Here is a 17,140-nt window from a genome sequence, read left to right on the forward strand (position 1 = left end):
CAGTGAAACAAGCTAGACGCTGCTGGATCCATGCAGGAGTTTTCCATGAGTCCAGTCATTTTCTCGACTTTGCACTGAGAGCCGGGTTATTTTATTTAGTTTGGTTTGTTTATTAACTTGTATCTGCCTGCTCAGTTGGCTGTAGGTCAGAGGATAAGAGCTTAATCAGTCTCTGACTCTCATTCAAGCCTAATTGCTCTTGTTCCTGCTGTAGGTGTCTCTTTGGAGGCCTGATCGCATGGGTGTCTCTGGGAAGTCCAAGAAAAGTGGCTTCACCAGCCTCTGTAAAAGATGGTATGAGTTAGGACACCCTCTAAGAGTAACCCAACATTTAACACAACAATCCTGACCTGTTCTTGGGCAGCAGGCAGTTCTAGATAGCGTTGTTTAGCTGTCTTCTGCACGGGACAACATTTTTTGGTTCAAATAGTTTAGTAGATGTTTTAATCTCAAACATCAATGACACATACAGCATTAAACATGGGCATGAACTACAGCATGTGAGATTACAGGTTTAAAATCCAACAAACGGGGTCCAAAAATCCACTCCTCTCCTGGAGCAGCTGTAAGGTTAAGCTCCTGCTCCTGTATACACAGCTCCCACAGACGCTCTTGCAGGAGTTTCACATGGGCAGTGATGATTTCTTCTTATAAGATGGATCTTCTGGGCACGTCATCCCAATGAGGCCACCCAGCTCCTTCTCAGTGCCAGCACCAAATATTCCTACCTGTGGTGCGCCACTTTATGTCCCTGGGCCTGGATTTTTGTCACCTCAACCCTTCCATCTGAGCTGTTCAGTCTTACCCTCCAAGCCAGCCTAGCTTCAGATGCCATGTGCAACTTTTGGGTAGCTCCCCTTCTTCACTTTCATCTTATTTTTTTTTCCTTTTACCCTGGCTCTCATCTCAAAGAATTGGTAACTTTTAAGAGATTTTAACAATTAAAGTAAGCTTGACAGTAGTTTCTTTGGACAATATTAAAATTTCAGAACTCACCCACACAACCTTAGTTACATGAGGGCCCTCTGTCCTCCTGCCCAGTAGCACTGCTCTCCTCCACTGCAGGAGGCAGACTGGACATTTTCCCAGCATCTAGGCTTTTTCTATTTATTTTTAATCTTAATCTTCTTTTCACTATCCAACCCATCCTGCGCAGGTCACCAAGGCCTCTCTAGAGGGGCTGCCCTGCTTCAGAGACCAGCCAAACACCTCCTCTGTATTTGCCACACTGACTACCTACATTTCACAGCAGCCACAGGCAGGTTCACAAAAGGGCTGTGGAACTTCTTGTAGAGGGAGTGGATAATGGGAACGAGCCCCCAAAGCAACAAAATCTGTGGTGTACGCTCACCAGTCAGGCACATGCCGTGGAGAAGCTTTTCTGCAGCCAGGGAAGAGGCGGTGACTGTTAGGGCTGTGCTGCGAGGCACATCTGGGATGATCGGAGCTAACAGTGGGATTATGAGGATTTTTTTCCTTTCACCAGCAAAGGGAGTTGGCTCTCTGCAAGGGACAATGGGGGGGCTGGATGTCCCCTTTTCAAAGCACTCTGACAATAATACTGGGGAGATGGGGCTTGTCCCTGGGACTGCAGAATACTGAGCAGTGCCAGAGCAGAAGGAGCAGGGATACAGTAGGACTGAAGCACAGGTTGGGGTGAACACAAAAAACTTCATAGCATAGACCAGACCTGCCCAGGACCTTTTTACTTTAATCTGCTCTCCCGTGGCAACAGCTTTGTTCCATCACCAGCAGCGTGTCAGCAGGGGGAGATTTTTGTCTTGGGTTTGTTCTTCCTCCTTAGGTACTCGTGTCTTCAGCTGGAGGGAAGGTTTCTCCCAGTATCAAGTTGTTTCAGCCTTCCCGCTCCTTAATCTCTCAGCACGTCTTTGTTTTTCAGGATCTGTTAGTTTAAACTGGGTCAAATGCTGACAAGCGTGTCAGCCCCCCCTGCCCTTAGGATCTGCCAGAAAAGATCAGACTGCAGGTCTGTCAAGCTCCTTGTCCTACTTCTGCAAGGAGGCAATGCCCAACGTTTCGGAGAGGTGGCAAACCCTGCTATTTGAAGGCTGTATCACTTCTCCTTGCTGGGACTCTTGCTTCACATTTTATTTTCTTCAGCATTCTTCAATGAAATGAAAATCGCGCTTGCTGCTGATGGATTGCTCAACTACTTAAGGCAGCTCTACAGCTTCCTGCATACGATCCCTCACCAGCTGCCAAGCCACATTGATTTTCCATTGAAAGCCTTTCTTATTTTCCTCTAATAGCTATGCAGTCACGAGATCTGGTAGGGTGGAAGAGAGGGAAAACAAATTAGATGAAAACGAATGTTTGCGATGCTCAGAAGAACAGTTCTCTACTTTTGGCTTACTTTGATTTGAGCTGTTTGCAGCACTGTGAGCTACCTCACGAGAAGCAGAGTGCAAATAATTAGCTGAAAGGCAGCTTATAAGAATGGACTTTAAGACTGACACTAAAACCATCCTAGGCTCAAAGCAGAGAAGAGCACACAGCAGAAACAGGGAGAAAAACAACAGCAGCAGCAGCAGATCTTACAGCGAGGTTCATAAAGCAGTTTTTATTCTTTTAGCTTATGCAAGAAGACTGCTTAAAACCTTGGAAAGGTATTTGCTGCCTGAGGCTTTAAAACCAAACACACCAGATCACTAGCCAGAAGACATAGAGCAAAGAACATTTCCTCCAGCACAATTTGTTGTTGCTCAGACAGCAGATACTGCAGGCACATATTCTAATATTAAATCAAATTATAATACCATTAAAGCAAGTAGCTCGTCTTCTATACTGGCCTCATATCTGTAAAGATTAAGCCGGAATAAAAGCACACGGCTTTCCTCTGTCACACTGCGTAATTATTATTCATATAGCAGAATTATAGATAACGAAGGAAAAGATGACTGCTTCCCTGCATCTCTGCCGCAGGAACTCCGAAGCTCCTGTGATTTACAATTTAAAGATCTTAAATCTTTAATTCTCTGTTGTGGCCGATTCCATTTTGTTCATTTTATGTACATCCATCAAATGTGCCCTTCCACTGCAAACACATCTAGACACATTCCACTCTTATTTGCTTTTGGAGAGGATCCCCGAGGGAGAGGTTTCACAAGACAACCAAAATGATTTAATAGCTGATTGCACCTTCTCTCTCCCTCCATCCCACTACTGGCCCTACATGCTTTCTTCTCAAAAAACCTGCAGTATTTTCCAACTCCTTGGCAAGTGCACCTAGCCCAGTTTCAGAAAGCTGATCCTACAGCACAGGCAAGGATGGGGATACGCAGCCTGCCTTCATTCTGCAAGCCTGGCTCCACAACTCAGCCCTCTGCCAAAGGGGCACCTCCTTTCTGGGCTGGGCAGGGCTCCCCGGTTTGGGACCTCCTTTTCCTCCACACATGTTTTGTGCCAGAATGGTGAAAATCCATGATTCCTGCCTGCCGTTTTGCTCCACTTCTTTGCCTTTGATTTTTGCACTGAGATTGCAAGAGGCACCTCCTCCTGCCAAGCGCCCGATTAGGTGGCCTTCCCTTATCCCCCTCACCAAGTCAGGAGCAGGCTCACGTGCAGCCGCTGCAATTCGGATGATTCAGTGCCAAGACCCAGAGGTCAAAGACCGTGCTTTGCCCTGCTCGGTACGCCTGCTGCTCTTTGCTCACTCCAGACGCACACGCCGAGATCAAACCCAATCAGCAAAGGACGCTGCTTGCATCAATCACTGGCACGTCACGTGCTAATGGAGGCGTTGTGCTGTAAGCGTCCAGCTAAAGCCCCCACGCAGCTTTCCATCCCAGCATCACTCCCTCGCCGCTTGACCTTGGCCAAATCCCTGTAACTGCTGAGAAGCACCAGCTCCCAGTAATCGGGTCAGTGAGCTCCCCAGCTTCAACAGCCCCCAGGAGCATGGAGCAAACGCCGCTTCTCCCCTGCCCTAACATCTGCCAGGACAAAGCCCCGTTGTTCCCCAGGGCGGCCCCGCTGGGGGATGCACCTGTGGGCAGCCCCAGCGTCCCAGCGCCGCGCTGTGCTGGCAGATGCCTTTCCTACAGCCCTGAGCCGGGCGTGCGGAACAAAGCTCTGCTCTTTGTTTGGGAAGGGGCCGCGTGTTTTGGGCTCAGGGTTGCTTTCTGCTGGGGAGTTGTTTCCCCGGCTCTAAACTCATATTCCCCTGATATCAGCGCCCCAGGACCTCAGCACGCGTTTGCTCGGGCAAGGAGTCTTGCCACTAAATGTACCCACGTGAGTTTCTGCCCACGGGAAGCGCTAGGAAAGCTTGCAGAGCAGAGACACCCAGGCTGTCACATACACCTGGCCAACATCGTGGCTTTTCCTTTATCTTTGCTTCCAGTCCCACGTCTGCTGCTATCAGGGGGAGCGTGAACCAACCGTGTATTTTCATGCGCTCCTGACAAAAATCTGTTCACAGAGAGCACGTAAGCTCTTTGTCAAATTGCCTTTGGCCCCGGTACAAATGTAATTAGAGTCTGATTTCAACTTCCCCGATTTCAATTTCCCAACTTCCCTTTGAAGCCCTATTCAGCAAGAAGTGCCAGACACCCCACATCTACATTACAATGCATCCTAGCACACTTGAAAGCCCAAGGGCGTGCTAAAGAAATCCAAATCCACTGAATCCATAGCCAATATACAACACGAGATCAAGGGCAGATGAAAAGTATTTCCTGAAATGAATATGCATTTTGAATTGTTTCACCGTTTAGCAAGGACTGCTGCTTTGCTGCGTGCAGTTATAAGCATTTATGTCGTTGGAGTGATGTTACGTTATCAATCTAAAAGCAGTTCTTGCAAATCCAAGCATGGAAGGGGCTGTTTCAATCTTCCTATTACAGCTTGTGTTTTTATAAATGTTTAGACTTCTGCTACCCATAGGTTCAGCCATCTCTCCACCGCTCGTTCTTCATGGCAGATAACAATATTTTGCCTGGAAGTACTTTGCTGCTTAGGAGTCTTTCTACCAATGACAGCTCTGCCGTTCTGCCTTACGACACCTGTGCTTTTGCTTAGAAATACTGGAGTGCAGCTCGGAGCTCACATCTAACAGCAGGAGAGAGATCAAAGCAGTTTGCTTCTCCTTGAGGATCATGTTTCTGGGTGACTTCCTTGCAAGCCAATAGCCACAACATACTGAAAACCGGATCCATGCTGAGCAATTCCAGCAGTTCCTGTCAGGCACAACCTTTGCGGGTGGGAGCATTTAACACCCTCTGATGCGGCAGTAGGCTCAGTGCCTCTCCACAGGCCAAAATGCAAGAGTTAGGGGGCAATCCCAGGAGTTTTTCCCAAGCTAAACCAGAAGCATTGGCTTCCCAGTGCTCAGCATTGCCTGGCAGGGGTGAGAGCAAGACAGCAGCAGCAGTCTTTGGTGCCAGGCAGTCACAGCAACACTGCTGCTTCCATCAGAGCTGGGTGCAGCTGCTTGCACGAGACCTGACTCTCACCTGTTAGAAACAGAGCTGAGGTGAGGCAGAGCAAGACGGGGGGCTCCCAGGCTGGGTGTGCTGTGACAGGAGGCAGTTGAGCAGTTCTGTGTGTAGCTGGAGAGTCCAGCCCTGCTGGGAGCCAGCCCCCGAGCCCACCCAGGCATCTCTGCACCGTGTCCTCTGCTGCCGCAAAGGTATCTCATGAGATCCCCCCACCTGGAGCCCTGCATTCAGCTCTGGCCCCCCAGCACAAGGACATCAACCTGTTGGTGGGTCCAGAGGAGGCCACAAGGCTGATCAAGGGCTGGAGCACCTGGAGACAGGCTGGGGGAGCTGGGGTTGTTCAGCCTGGAGAAGGGAAGGCTCTGGGGAAACCTTACAGCAGCCTGCCAGTGCCTAAAGGGGCCTGCAGGAGAGCTGGGGAGGGACTCTTGGTCAGGGAGTGGAGTGATAGGACAAAGGGGAATGGCTTTAAACTAAAAGAGAGGAGATTTAGATTAGATATTCAGAAGAAATTCTTCCCTCAGAGGGCAGTGAGGCCCTGACACAGGTTGCCCAGAGAAGCTGTGGCTGCCCCATCCCTGGAGGTGCTCAAGGCCAGGCTGGACGGGGCTTTGGGCAGCCTGGGCTGGTGGGAGGTGTCCCTGCCCATGGCAAGGGATGGGACTGGGTGGGCTTTAATGTCCCTTCCAAACAAAACCATTCTATTACTCTATGAAGGAAGCTGCAGCATGTTGCCTGAGTCAGCCCGGAGAGGTCTGAAGCACAATGCCATTTTATAGAGGCTAATGTCAGTTTAAACTATTCTGTAAAAAAACAAAAACAAACCTCCATGGATCTGGCCTGGTGTGCATTTCAAACCTGCTGATACAAAAATGACAGCTGCCTTTATTCTAAGGAGAAGGGCGTAAAACACATTTTGGAGGTTAACCTGCATGACTAAGTATGGAGGGGAAAGCCAGGGGAAGTAACTCTTTGAAGGGTATCACTGAAAACTGATAACAGGTCCAAATGCTGAGACCTTTTCCAATCCCCTGAGACCTTCCAATACCTCCATGTGCACAAGTAGTAGCTCTTCTCTGCTTGGTCACGTTGAACTTAAGCTCCAACATATTCATCATGAGAGTGATCTGTTTGGGGCTGCAGGGCAGCTGTATTTCCATTCCTCTGGGCATCCCGCAGTGGGGTCATTTGTTTAGACACTTTAGACACCAGTGCAAAACACCGAAGAGCAGAGGTCCTGACACAGCTTGACCCTGACTCACAGCTAAGTTGCTTCAGGAACCTGAAACTCCCCCAAAACATCATAGCAAGCATCAACCAGAAAAGGAGGCATATCGAATGTGAACAGTTTCCCTTAGGGACTCTCTAGTGAATAAATGCTGCCTGTCTTCCATTTGCTTCAGACCTCCATCACTTCCTCTGTCCCCAGATCCCTGCGAGAATCCAAATGTTTGGCAGACTACCGTGTGGAAGGTGAAAGGAAGAGTTCAGCTGATGCCAGGCTCTAGCACCAGCGGGAAACTAAAATATTCTGTGAAGTTCTCCGGCACTGGGGAAATACTGAATCAACCAGCTCCAGGGAACTGATGCAGCTCCTTGAAATCTTTGCTTACCTTACCTTATCCCTGGCATCAGTTAGCATGGTCCTTAGAAATCAGACAATCAAATGTACTTCTACACCAGGGTTCATTTCTGGAGCATGCTGGAGCACTGCCTGGAGAAGAGAGAAGGAATTAGTTGTGGGTTTGAACACACTACTGAACAGAGCCCACCTGGCAAGAAAGAGAGCTAAGCTTGGGAAACATTGGCTGCATTACGATCCAGGCTGCAGTTGTGTTCTCTTGCTCCAGATGAGACGTTGGCTTAGCACTGTCGTTTGGCATCTCTGGGGAAAGCTAAGGTCTGAAACCATGAGACCTACAGATCACCCGTGGAACATTAAATATTGAGGGGATGCGAGGCAGAGCCCTGAGGAAGAGGCAGGCAGGATGGATTTTCCTGTTGCAGGAAGTCAGGAAGGATGAGGACATGGAAAACATCTTCATTTCACCCAGGCAGGCTTAGACAAATACAGATTGCCTTGAGACCAGCTGGAGAGGCTCCCTAGCGCACAAGCAGCCCCTTCTCAGCTGTCATCTCCTTCCTCTCTCAGGGCTTTGTAGGGAAGTGCAGACTGATGTGATGGTACAGAAAAAAAAAAAAAGAAAAAACAAATAAACAAACAAACAGATAAATGATGTGACAGCAGTCAGCCATTCATCAGCTCTATTTGCAGCCCTTCCTTCTTCCTCCAGGAGCTCTGTCCCACCATAGGCTAGCACCAGAGATGAGATACCCAGCTCCCAAGTTGAGATACCCAACAGCTTCCAGTAGATTGCTGTAACACTAAAGCTCTAGCCACCCAAGAGAGAGCACAGGCATCCAAAAAGCTTTTACAGATTTTACGTAGTAGCATCACAGCGGTGCAAGAAGTACAACGGGGACCATTCAGTGAGTGGATGACAAAAGGGAGTTGTGAAGAAACCCACTGCTAACTATCCCCCACCAGCCATTCTTTGGGAGTACTAACACAGTCACCCCCAAATGGCTGTGCCAACATCACGGTAGCTCCTCCTTAGATGCTGCCTGTGTGGAAACCTTCTTGCTGTGCAACCAGAACCACCAGCACACCTGTGTGTACACAACACAGCTCTGGACACATTCATTAACTGCAGATATGCTCATCAGGTTCATCTGGTTTCTGCCCAAGTTTCCCACACAGTGAGGTTTCACTCGGGCTAGCTGATTGTCACAATATACCCCACCTGAGTCAAGATCTCAGTATTTCAAGGAGATTTCAGCTATTAAAAAACAGAGCTTAAGCACCCTTAAAAATATGCATCCTCTAGTTTTAATATCGAAATAAGTAGCCCCACAACACTCTTGCATGAGCAGTTAGCCAAATCTGGACCAGCACACAGCTGCAGCAGCAAGGTACAGCACTCTCTGAGGAGCAGTGAACACAAACAAAAGCAGAAACCCTCTGACTCCATGTGTCTTTTGAGGCTTTGCCTATGCTACATAAACGCTCCCATGCTTGGCTGTGCATGAACATGAGCAAACAACTGAGACCAATTGCATTTTAACTGTGTATACAGGCAAAGACAAAACTAGGGATGATGTTAGAAATGAGAGTTTTCATCTTCTTGGTCTTACCTCTGTGACTCTTGCAAGAACCCTTCATCTCAGAAAGACTAAGCCTACATAAGCATGAGGGACAGATTTTAACTTAGCTTTTGCTTATTTCACCCCATAGAAAACCATACCTTGCATGCTCCCCTGCTTCCAACCTATGCCAGGCTGCACCTGATACCTTTATCTTTGCCAGCTGTTGCTCGTTCCTTCTCCTAACCCAATGCAGCTGGAAGGTATAGGGACAAGTAAACCTATGAAAAACACACACAATGCTTTCAGGACATACTGCATATAATGTATGATTTGTTTTGTCAGGCTAGCTATTCTTCAAATGCAAAAGATGCAGTGATTCTGAAATGAGTAGGTGTGGATTGTACCTGGAGGCACAACAGAATAATTGAATTGCCTCTCCCTTACCTAGCTAGTGCTCTCAACTTCAATTTTCCCTTAGCCACTAGCTAATGTGCCAGCTGTATTTTGATAATGACTTGTTTCTGCAGCCTCTAGCCAACCACAAATTGATCCTGATGTGCAAAACCCCTGACTGCTGATATTGAGTTGTTGGGAGGCTTTTTATAAATCAACAGCACTCCAAATGAATCCATATTCTGTGAATTTCCACTGAGGTCCTTCTGTTGAAGTGAACGATAGCAGTTGGCCTTGCAGGAAGAGCTCTGGGAAATGGAGCTGTAGATTCAGTTTTAAAAGGTAGGAGAGAAGGAATAAGGTGAGGTTATCAACTGGCTGCTGCCCTGCAGGTCTTTCTTCCCTTGGGTTTAACCTTTGTATCTACAACGTCTCATGAGTCATGGGTTCCTTAACATGAAGGCAGCTCTTCTCTGTCTTCCCTTTTTCCCCATTCTCAGACAGTTCCACTTGTTTTTGTTGTTAATTGGTTCAGACAAGATTTCCCCAGGGTCCTAGGCAGTTTTATCATCAGCCCGTAATCCACTAATTCCCTTGGACGCACAGGAGTCCCTTTTGTGTTATGCTACAACCGCCTCTTTGAACGAGTTGCGCTCCTCCACCATCTATCAGATCAATGTTTTGTTGTGATTAAAGTTGTCCTTGTCCTCAGAGCAAATTCCAGCACAGTTACGTTAGCTGGCTGCAAACTGCATCATGCGTTTGATCAGCAGAAATTCTCAAGATGCTACTATCTAAACTAAAGCAAAAAGCCTTAGGAAATGAAACGCTTTTTTTCTCACAGGGATGGGTGGTGATCCTTTCCTGACATAATCAACATGAGCACGTCCTGAAAGTCTAAGTGGTTTACCCAGACTTTTGCAAGAGGGCTGGCAGCTATCATCGGTATCAGAGCCTTTTAATGTCACACTTGGAGTCTGGAAGGGTTTTTTTTTAACTGCCTCAGTGGGGTGCTGCTCTGTATTAGAGAGCAGTGACCTCACTGAGGTTCAAATAGCTACTGAGCAATACCATGTACTGAGAGTTCAGAAGAACTAGGCCTGAGAAGTTACTTCTTAAAATGCCTGGAGACTGACGATCAAAGTGAACAGGCTTTCCTGTGAGGTTTCTCTGAGAACCTTCTGAGAGCATCAGCAGTATTTTGCAAGTCTCTTCTCAGCCATAAAATAAAATGTACAAGGCAGAGGTGTATTATGTGATAAAGTCATTATCACACCTTAATAAGGCACCCTGAGCTGATGTTGGTAGTCACTCTTCTATTACAGTACTGAGCTCTTTATTTCAGCAAGAACTGCTGAAAGATTCAAGACCTTTGAAACCTCACAGTTCACCCTAAGGCCTCCAAGAAATAATGTCCTTCCTGCACCTAGGCCATGCTTTGATATCAAAGCCTATAAAAGATGAGGGGTGACTCCTGCTTTACAGCCACATGCGGACAAGTAAAAGACACACAAACATCCCTACAGCTCAACACGCTGGTGGACTTCAGCCCCCTTCATGTGGTGAGCAGACACCAGCCTCTGGCTGGGCCCTGGCCTTCTCCTGCTGCATCCTGGCCTCTTGGCAGCCCAGCACGGTGGGGCCACCTTCCTTGGGCACTCATGGAAGACTAAATAATTTTAAGGCCTTGCTTTGCACCCTGGAGAGCACATTTCATGTGTATGGAGCCAGCAGGTCACTAGATGGCCTCATAACCCAGGCGATCAGGGCAGATCCAGGTTTCGCCTGTGTGATCTGCTCTTAAGCTGGCACCTGCAGAGCTGCAGGGCTGGCGGCATCACCTCAGGCACGGCTCAGGAGCCATTTACAGAACGCAGCATGTGAAATTTGGGACACTTTGTGCCACGGGGAAGCTAGGGAAAGCCTTGTTTGCTGTTCTTCTTGTCAGAAGCTGCTTCTATTCCCCACTGGGGCCTCTTGTGTCCTTAGCTGGATCCAGCCAAGACATCAACGAACCATAGGCAGCCCCTGTGGGAAGGCTTTTGTGGTGTTGTGGCACCCAACCACCCCGTGGGGAACCCAGAAATTCTCCTGGTGTGTAGGGGAATGTGGCTGGGGAAGGAGGAGAAAGATGAGATGTGAGGGTTTGATTGCATGCTGTAGTCACTGCCTGGTGAAAACATGCTTTATTGCTTAAATATATATATATTTAAAGGGAATGAAGGAAACAGAACCATTCATAAGTTGTCAGGTGCTTGTCCAGAGCAGAGCAGGCTGAGGGGAGGTCTCATGGCACCTGCAGCTCCCTCACGAGGGGAGCGGAGGGGCAGGCGCTGAGCTCTGCTCTCTGGGGACAGCGACAGGACCCGAGGAAACGGCATGGAGCTGGGACAGGGGAGGGTCAGGCTGGGGGTTAGGAAAAGGTTCTGCACCCAGAGGGTGCTCGGGCACTGGGACAGGAGCGATTTAAGCCGCCCTCCCTCATGCCCCTGCTGTGGCGTTTGGGGTGGGAGAGAAGCGAGTGCGCCCTCAGCGCAGCAGCCATGTTGCCGACTTGAGGGACAGCGGCTGCTCGTGTCGGCACGTATCGCGACACAGGACACCAGAATCCCTAGAGCCGAGCCCCCCAGCGCCGAGCTCTCTCCCCGTGCTGCCGCTTTAAGGGCGGGCGGCACAGCACAGCACAGCCCAGCACGGCCCGGCCCGGCCCCGGCGCGGCGCAGCGGGGCGGAGCGGCGCGGCGGCAGCAGGTAGGTGGCGGCCGGCAGCGCCCCGCGACAGGCCGCGGCCCCGGCCCCGCCTCGCCCCGCCGCGGAGGGGCGGCCCTGTCGCGGCCCTGTCGCGACTGAACCTCGGCCTGTCGGGCGCGGCAGCGTGTCGTACATCAAATTAACGTGCAGCAATTAGCGGGGGGTTACGCGGCTCGGCCTGGCCGGGGAATGTCGCGTGGGTTAATTACCCGAGGTAATCGCCTGGGATCTGCCCAGTGGCGTTCTCAGGCGTGGAGAAGCAAAGCGTTGTCACAGGTGTTTGTAATGAAAATACAGAGCCTGCAGCCAGCGATTAAAGCCAGGGTTTGGCAAGCTGAATAGCAGGTGTTGGGTGTCAGGAAGCAGTCAGACTAAAACTAAAGCAAAGGCTGTGCTCACACAGCAGAAAACACAGGAGCTTCTGCTGAAGATGTGGACAAGGAAAGGACAAGTGAAGCCCCGAGACACAAAGTGCTCTTCACCCACTGCTCAGCCTCTGCCTATGGCCCTGTTTGCTAGCAGAGGCCGCGAAAACCAGCCTTGAGCAGTCAGCAGGCCCCCAAGTGTGAGCTTGCCCAGTCTGAACGCTTCATCTTCTAAAGACAGTTTTGGGGAATGTGCTGGTTCTGTTTTTCTTGCGTTAGCTCGGGTTAATTTTTTCGTTTAATTTTTTGGCTGTCAGCTTTCCCGCTAACTGGTTGATTCTCATTGAATGTGTTGATAGCCTTCTTCCCAGTGGGTCCTGTGACAGCTCCTTCCTTACATACCACTCCCTGCAGGCTTCAAAGGCTGTCTGGGACAGGGGCAAGACACATGTTCATGACAGTACAACAGCACGGGAACCTCTGCTCCCTAAAGCCCTGGTGGTGCTTAGCCCTGCAGTCACAGAAAAATCGCTTACATAGCGTTATTTCCCTTTCAGGAATCATCATCTGTCAATATGAAAAACAGCGTCCTGTGAGTTTGCTTCCAGCCGCCTCGTCGCCCGTCTCAGATAAGCTGTGCTCCAAGCTGTCCTAGGGAGAGATGGCCTTCCGTGGCTGGAGGCGGCTCCTGCTGGGCAGGCAGAACACCCTGGCCAGGGCTTGGAGGAGCAGGAGAGGAGCCCCTTCTCTGCGCTGGAAGCGCTGCCGCCACTGGAGTGCTGGCAGGACTTTGGACCCTGAGGTGAGGGCGTTTTTGGAGGAGAACACGGAGGTCACCAGCAGCGGGCACCTCACGCCAGAGATACGACTGCGCCTCCTCACCCCTCGCTGCAGGTTCTGGAGGGAAAAGCCTGACCTGTGGCCTTACGGGGACCCATTCTGGGCAATTTACTGGCCAGGAGGCCAAGCCCTGTCCAGGTATGCAGCACACATCGCTGAAAACACTCAGTCCAGTCTGCAGCTGGCCAGGAGGTCAGGTCTGGCTCTGGCTGTAGTGATTTATGGTGACATGTAGTTGCCTTGTATGAGAGCACATCATCCATGCTCCTCTCTGCTTATACAGGATAGAAGCAGTCTCTTCTGGTTGGCTGTGAAGTTTCAGCACCTGCTATATGTAGAGTAGCTTATAGCTCTTACGTTGAAATCTGTTGTCGAGTAGCTTATAGCTCTTACGTTGAAATCTGTTGTCTTCCATGGAGCTGCATGCGTTGACCACAGGGTTGAATTTGGATCTGTGGAAGAGCTGTGCGTTTGCCATCAAAACCTTGCAGAGTGTTTAGTGCCATCACCCATTGTCACTCCTAACAGAAGGATGGCTGTTTTGTGGTGACACGTTGCTCTTGCTGCTGTTGTTGGAGACAGACAGGCAGTGGATGTATGTCTGGTCAGCTGAGAAAAGTAGGTTTGTGCTGATGCTCTTGGAGTGCTGGCTAGCCTGAGTCGGTCTCTTCCTTTAGGATTTCAGCAGCCTTATTATCAAGCCTTACTGACTGCCTTCTGGTCACATCAGAAGCCACACTTTTATTTTTGCCACCTAGTGTAGAAATGTGTTTGAATGTTGTTGCTATTCCTGATTCCCAGGAACTAGTTAGAGTTCTGTTCTTCTGTAAAATGAAATACCTTACTTTGAATAGCAGGAAAAAAAAAAAAAGTAATTATAACAAATTAACTGTCAGACATTCTTATGTAGATGAAACGGGAGGATCTGAATTGGGGCTTTGCTGTTTTTCTGGTGGGAAGTGTAAATAGGAAGGCACTTTCAGCCAGGAAAAAGATGGGTTGTGCAGTTAAATTGTTGATTAGCCTGCCATTTAGACAAATTAGGATGCTTCTAAACAGTGCAAGATTGAATAAGATAAGGTAATCTTTTATGTAGTTATTATATGATTTATGGGCCCTGATATTTGGGTAGCAATACTAATTGTCTGGCATTTCACCACTTGATTGTCGTACTGTTTATGCCCTTGTCTTGATGCATTGGGCATGTCAGAAATCAGCCGTGTAATCTGAAAAAGTAAAACAAAACCAGGAACCTGAAAACATGCTTTTTCTTTAACCATGCTTGTTTCACAGTTGGCGTTTCCACACAAGAAGTCTCCTGTTCCGAGCTACTCCTCTCTGTACCGTAAGGTGCCTCATTATTCCATCATGGCCATGGCATGTCCCTGCCAGGGGACGCATGCCCTGTCACTGTGGTCATTAGGGGAAACCTGAGAAGCCCTCAGCTGGAAACACAGCACTTGCTGTGCTTGGGCCAGCCTGTGCTCTGCACGTTACTGCAGGAACATCACTGCAAATCCAAGCACAGCCCCTAGACAGAGGAAACAGGGCTTCCATGGAGGTCCCACCCTGTCCTTTGCCCTGTTTGCAAACTATCGTGTGGTAACAGCATGACAAAGCTGTATGTCAAACCTCACAGGAGAAGGTTATTTTCATTAAAAAAACAAAACAGTTTCACTCACTGGTCTGATATCCCCAGCTCAAGCACCAAGCTGTGGTGGGGAGAGGGCGGTGGTACTTGATTTTTCCATCAGCAGAGGCAAATAAGGAGCTCTGTACCACAAGGCATATGTGGGACAAGCATCCTTTAAGATACCACACTTCATTACCTGTATGAAGTAAACTCTTGTGCAGCATAATGCAAACCCAAGTAACCTGCATAACTTGTGTATTGCACTAACAACCTTCCTTTTAAATCCAGGTACATTCTAGATAATCCACGCGTTGTTAAAGGGCGATCAGTTTTGGATCTTGGAAGTGGATGTGGAGCGACAGCGATAGCTGCTGTGATGAGTGGTGCATCCCAAGTCCTTGCTAATGACATTGACCCTAGTAAGGCTTTCTTTTCCCATCTCTCTGTAAAGACCTTTATTGTTTTTATTAAAGCATGTTTAACACTGACTTTTCTTTGATTCACTTGGCAGAAATTCAGTTTCCAAACAGAGTTCTGTGAGCGCTAGAAAGATGAATGGATTTTGCCAGTGTTAGAAGCTGGGTTGCACCAAGTGTCTGCATAGCAGTGAACAAAGTCTCTGTCAAACATGTGCTATACACCATCACAGCTGTTTTGGAAGAGAATCCCAAGTGTAGGTGGCAAGCTGGTTTCTCTGTAGGACCATAGCATTTTTCCTGTAGTTTCATATGTTAGGGCCTGAATTTTGCCTTTCTTTCCCTCTAGGTTTTGTTTTCCCTTAACTTACTTGTGAATTCAGTTTGTTCATAGCTTGATTACTCATTGATTAGGGAGGAAGTATATTCATAGGTTGAGACAAGAGGGCTATTCTACATGTAGTTTGATCCCTGGATTGCCCTTGGTTTCCAATATGGATAGTACTTCCCTAGGTTGTAGTGTGGTGATAAAATTCCATCACTTCCTGCTAGATTTTGACCCATAATGAAAGCTGTTGAAGTCCTTCAGTTGGATAAACAAAAATATTTAAGAGATTAAATTGAAAAATGCATCAACGAAATTTGCAAGGGGGCTGAATGGCAGAATCCTAAAACTTTTTTTTACTCTGTGACTTTTCTTCAGTTGCAGGCATGGCAATGAGGTTGAACTGTGAACTGAACCACCTGGATCCCTTCCCCATCGCCATTAAGAATATCATTAACTCGGATGCTGGCAAGTGGGACCTCATTGTTCTGGGAGATATGTTTTATGATGAACAACTTGCTGATGGTCTCCATCGCTGGCTGAGGAAGTGCATCAGGATGCATCAAACTGAAGTGCTGATTGGTGACCCTGGCAGGTATCAGTTTTTAAGCCACAGCATTCACAACCAGCTCCACAAAGTGATAGAATATTCCCTTCCTGAGTATACCAGACAGGAAAACCATGGATTAACATCAAGTATCGTCTGGAGTTATCAGCCCTCATCAAATAGCTTAGAAAGCTGTTAAAGCTGGCTTCCTAATCAACGTTGTCTCACTTGGGTGGCTTTTTTTTTTTTGTAAGTATATAAAACAGAAATGGAAATTAAACATGGAACATACCTGTTAATACTAAGTAGGTTACTGTTCCTTCACTGTAGTGATTTCAGTCATGTTCACTGAGACTTTGGATCTATATGAGGTAACAGCTACATGCAAACTTTTTTCAGTGAGACCTGCTGAAGTGCAAATCCAAAGAGATTGCACTTCAGAGTTTGCATACTTGATGTTTTTTGTCTAATTCATGTGGTAATTTCACTCCTTGACACTACTGTGAAATGTTTTAGGTGTTCAGTATACCACTGTGGGGAGAGAGGAAGATGGCAGCTGAAAGATTACTGCACTGCTTTAACACACTTTACAGAAAAATTGATTGTTGTCCTTTGTATAACTCTCTGCTAGACTATTAGCTTACAGTATACTCAATTCTAAGTGCCTTGCTCTGTTTCTGGATATCTCTTCTGAATGTCCCAGTAACTAATTTGTGTCTCCCCCTTCCTTCTAAAATAAATCTATTCTTCCTTGAAGCTGTTGGAGTGGTTATTTAGGAGCCTAAAACATGTTTCTTGACTTGTAACCACAGTAAAAGTTCTAAATACCTGACATGATTATATAGCCATAGGATACATGTTCTCCTTTACAGAGAACATTCAAATGGCTACATTCCCTAACTTTGCAAGGGTAAAAAAAAAAGACAACTTATCATGAGGGGAAAAGGATGGGGGTTGAAGTTGTCTTTCCTTCTGCCATTTTTCTGAACAGAACCACAGAATGCTGGAGGTTGGAAGAGACCTCTGGAGGCTGTCTGGTCCAACCCCCTTCTCAAGCAGGGACACCTAGAGGCTGTGAGAGACTCTAAGTTTAGCAACGTGAAGCAAAAACCAGTGTTTTCAGAGCAGCCTTGCAGGAACTATAATTTTTAGCAGTTTACTACTTAATAAGCAGTGATGGGGAACTAAAAACTAAAGAATGGAACACAAAGCCCCTACAACTATCCAAATACCAGATGACAAGGGTTAAAGCTTTTAACTAAAGA

General features: G+C 47.9%; 1 protein-coding gene and 2 long non-coding RNA genes across 5 annotated transcripts; 2 read left to right on the forward strand and 1 right to left on the reverse strand.

The window, feature by feature from the left end:
• Window positions 1-1,170: 1,170 nt before the first annotated feature.
• LOC137845110 (uncharacterized) lies at window positions 1,171-8,785 on the reverse strand. The gene is made up of 3 exons (XR_011090099.1): window positions 8,655-8,785; window positions 7,078-7,173; window positions 1,171-2,287 (listed from the first exon to the last, which is right to left on the reverse strand). It is a non-coding gene; the product is annotated as an uncharacterized lncRNA (long non-coding RNA).
• LOC137845112 (uncharacterized) lies at window positions 8,783-10,168 on the forward strand. The gene is made up of 2 exons (XR_011090100.1): window positions 8,783-9,341; window positions 9,844-10,168. It is a non-coding gene; the product is annotated as an uncharacterized lncRNA (long non-coding RNA).
• A 1,312-nt stretch (window positions 10,169-11,480) lies between these two features.
• ETFBKMT (electron transfer flavoprotein subunit beta lysine methyltransferase) lies at window positions 11,481-16,631 on the forward strand. 3 transcript variants are annotated; one of them, XM_068662042.1, is made up of 4 exons: window positions 11,481-11,749; window positions 12,672-13,092; window positions 14,876-15,006; window positions 15,707-16,631. In XM_068662042.1, exons 2-4 carry the CDS (start codon window positions 12,776-12,778, stop codon window positions 16,072-16,074), a joined length of 816 nt encoding a protein of 271 aa, XP_068518143.1. In that variant the 5' UTR covers window positions 11,481-11,749; window positions 12,672-12,775; the 3' UTR covers window positions 16,075-16,631. The 3 variants fall into 3 exon arrangements, with proteins under 3 accessions (XP_068518143.1, XP_068518151.1, XP_068518135.1); XM_068662050.1 differs by lacking the exon at window positions 11,481-11,749 and adding an exon at window positions 11,767-12,025; XM_068662034.1 differs by lacking the exon at window positions 11,481-11,749 and adding an exon at window positions 12,051-12,314.
• The last annotated feature ends 509 nt before the right edge of the window (window positions 16,632-17,140 follow it).

The sequence above is a fragment of the Anas acuta genome, chromosome 1 (genome assembly GCF_963932015.1).
Source record: "Anas acuta chromosome 1, bAnaAcu1.1, whole genome shotgun sequence".
In the NCBI taxonomy this organism is placed as follows: Eukaryota; Metazoa; Chordata; class Aves; order Anseriformes; family Anatidae; genus Anas; species Anas acuta.

Bases quoted from the DNA above. Each gene is read 5' to 3' on its own strand.
- ETFBKMT (XM_068662042.1), top strand. From the start codon at position 12,776: ATGGCCTTCCGTGGCTGGAGGCGGCTCCTGCTGGGCAGGCAGAACACC. The intron at 13,093-14,875 runs GTATGCAGCACA...TTTTAAATCCAG, and splicing joins GGAGGCCAAGCCCTGTCCAG to GTACATTCTAGATAATCCAC. The intron at 15,007-15,706 runs GTAAGGCTTTCT...ACTTTTCTTCAG, and splicing joins TGCTAATGACATTGACCCTA to TTGCAGGCATGGCAATGAGG.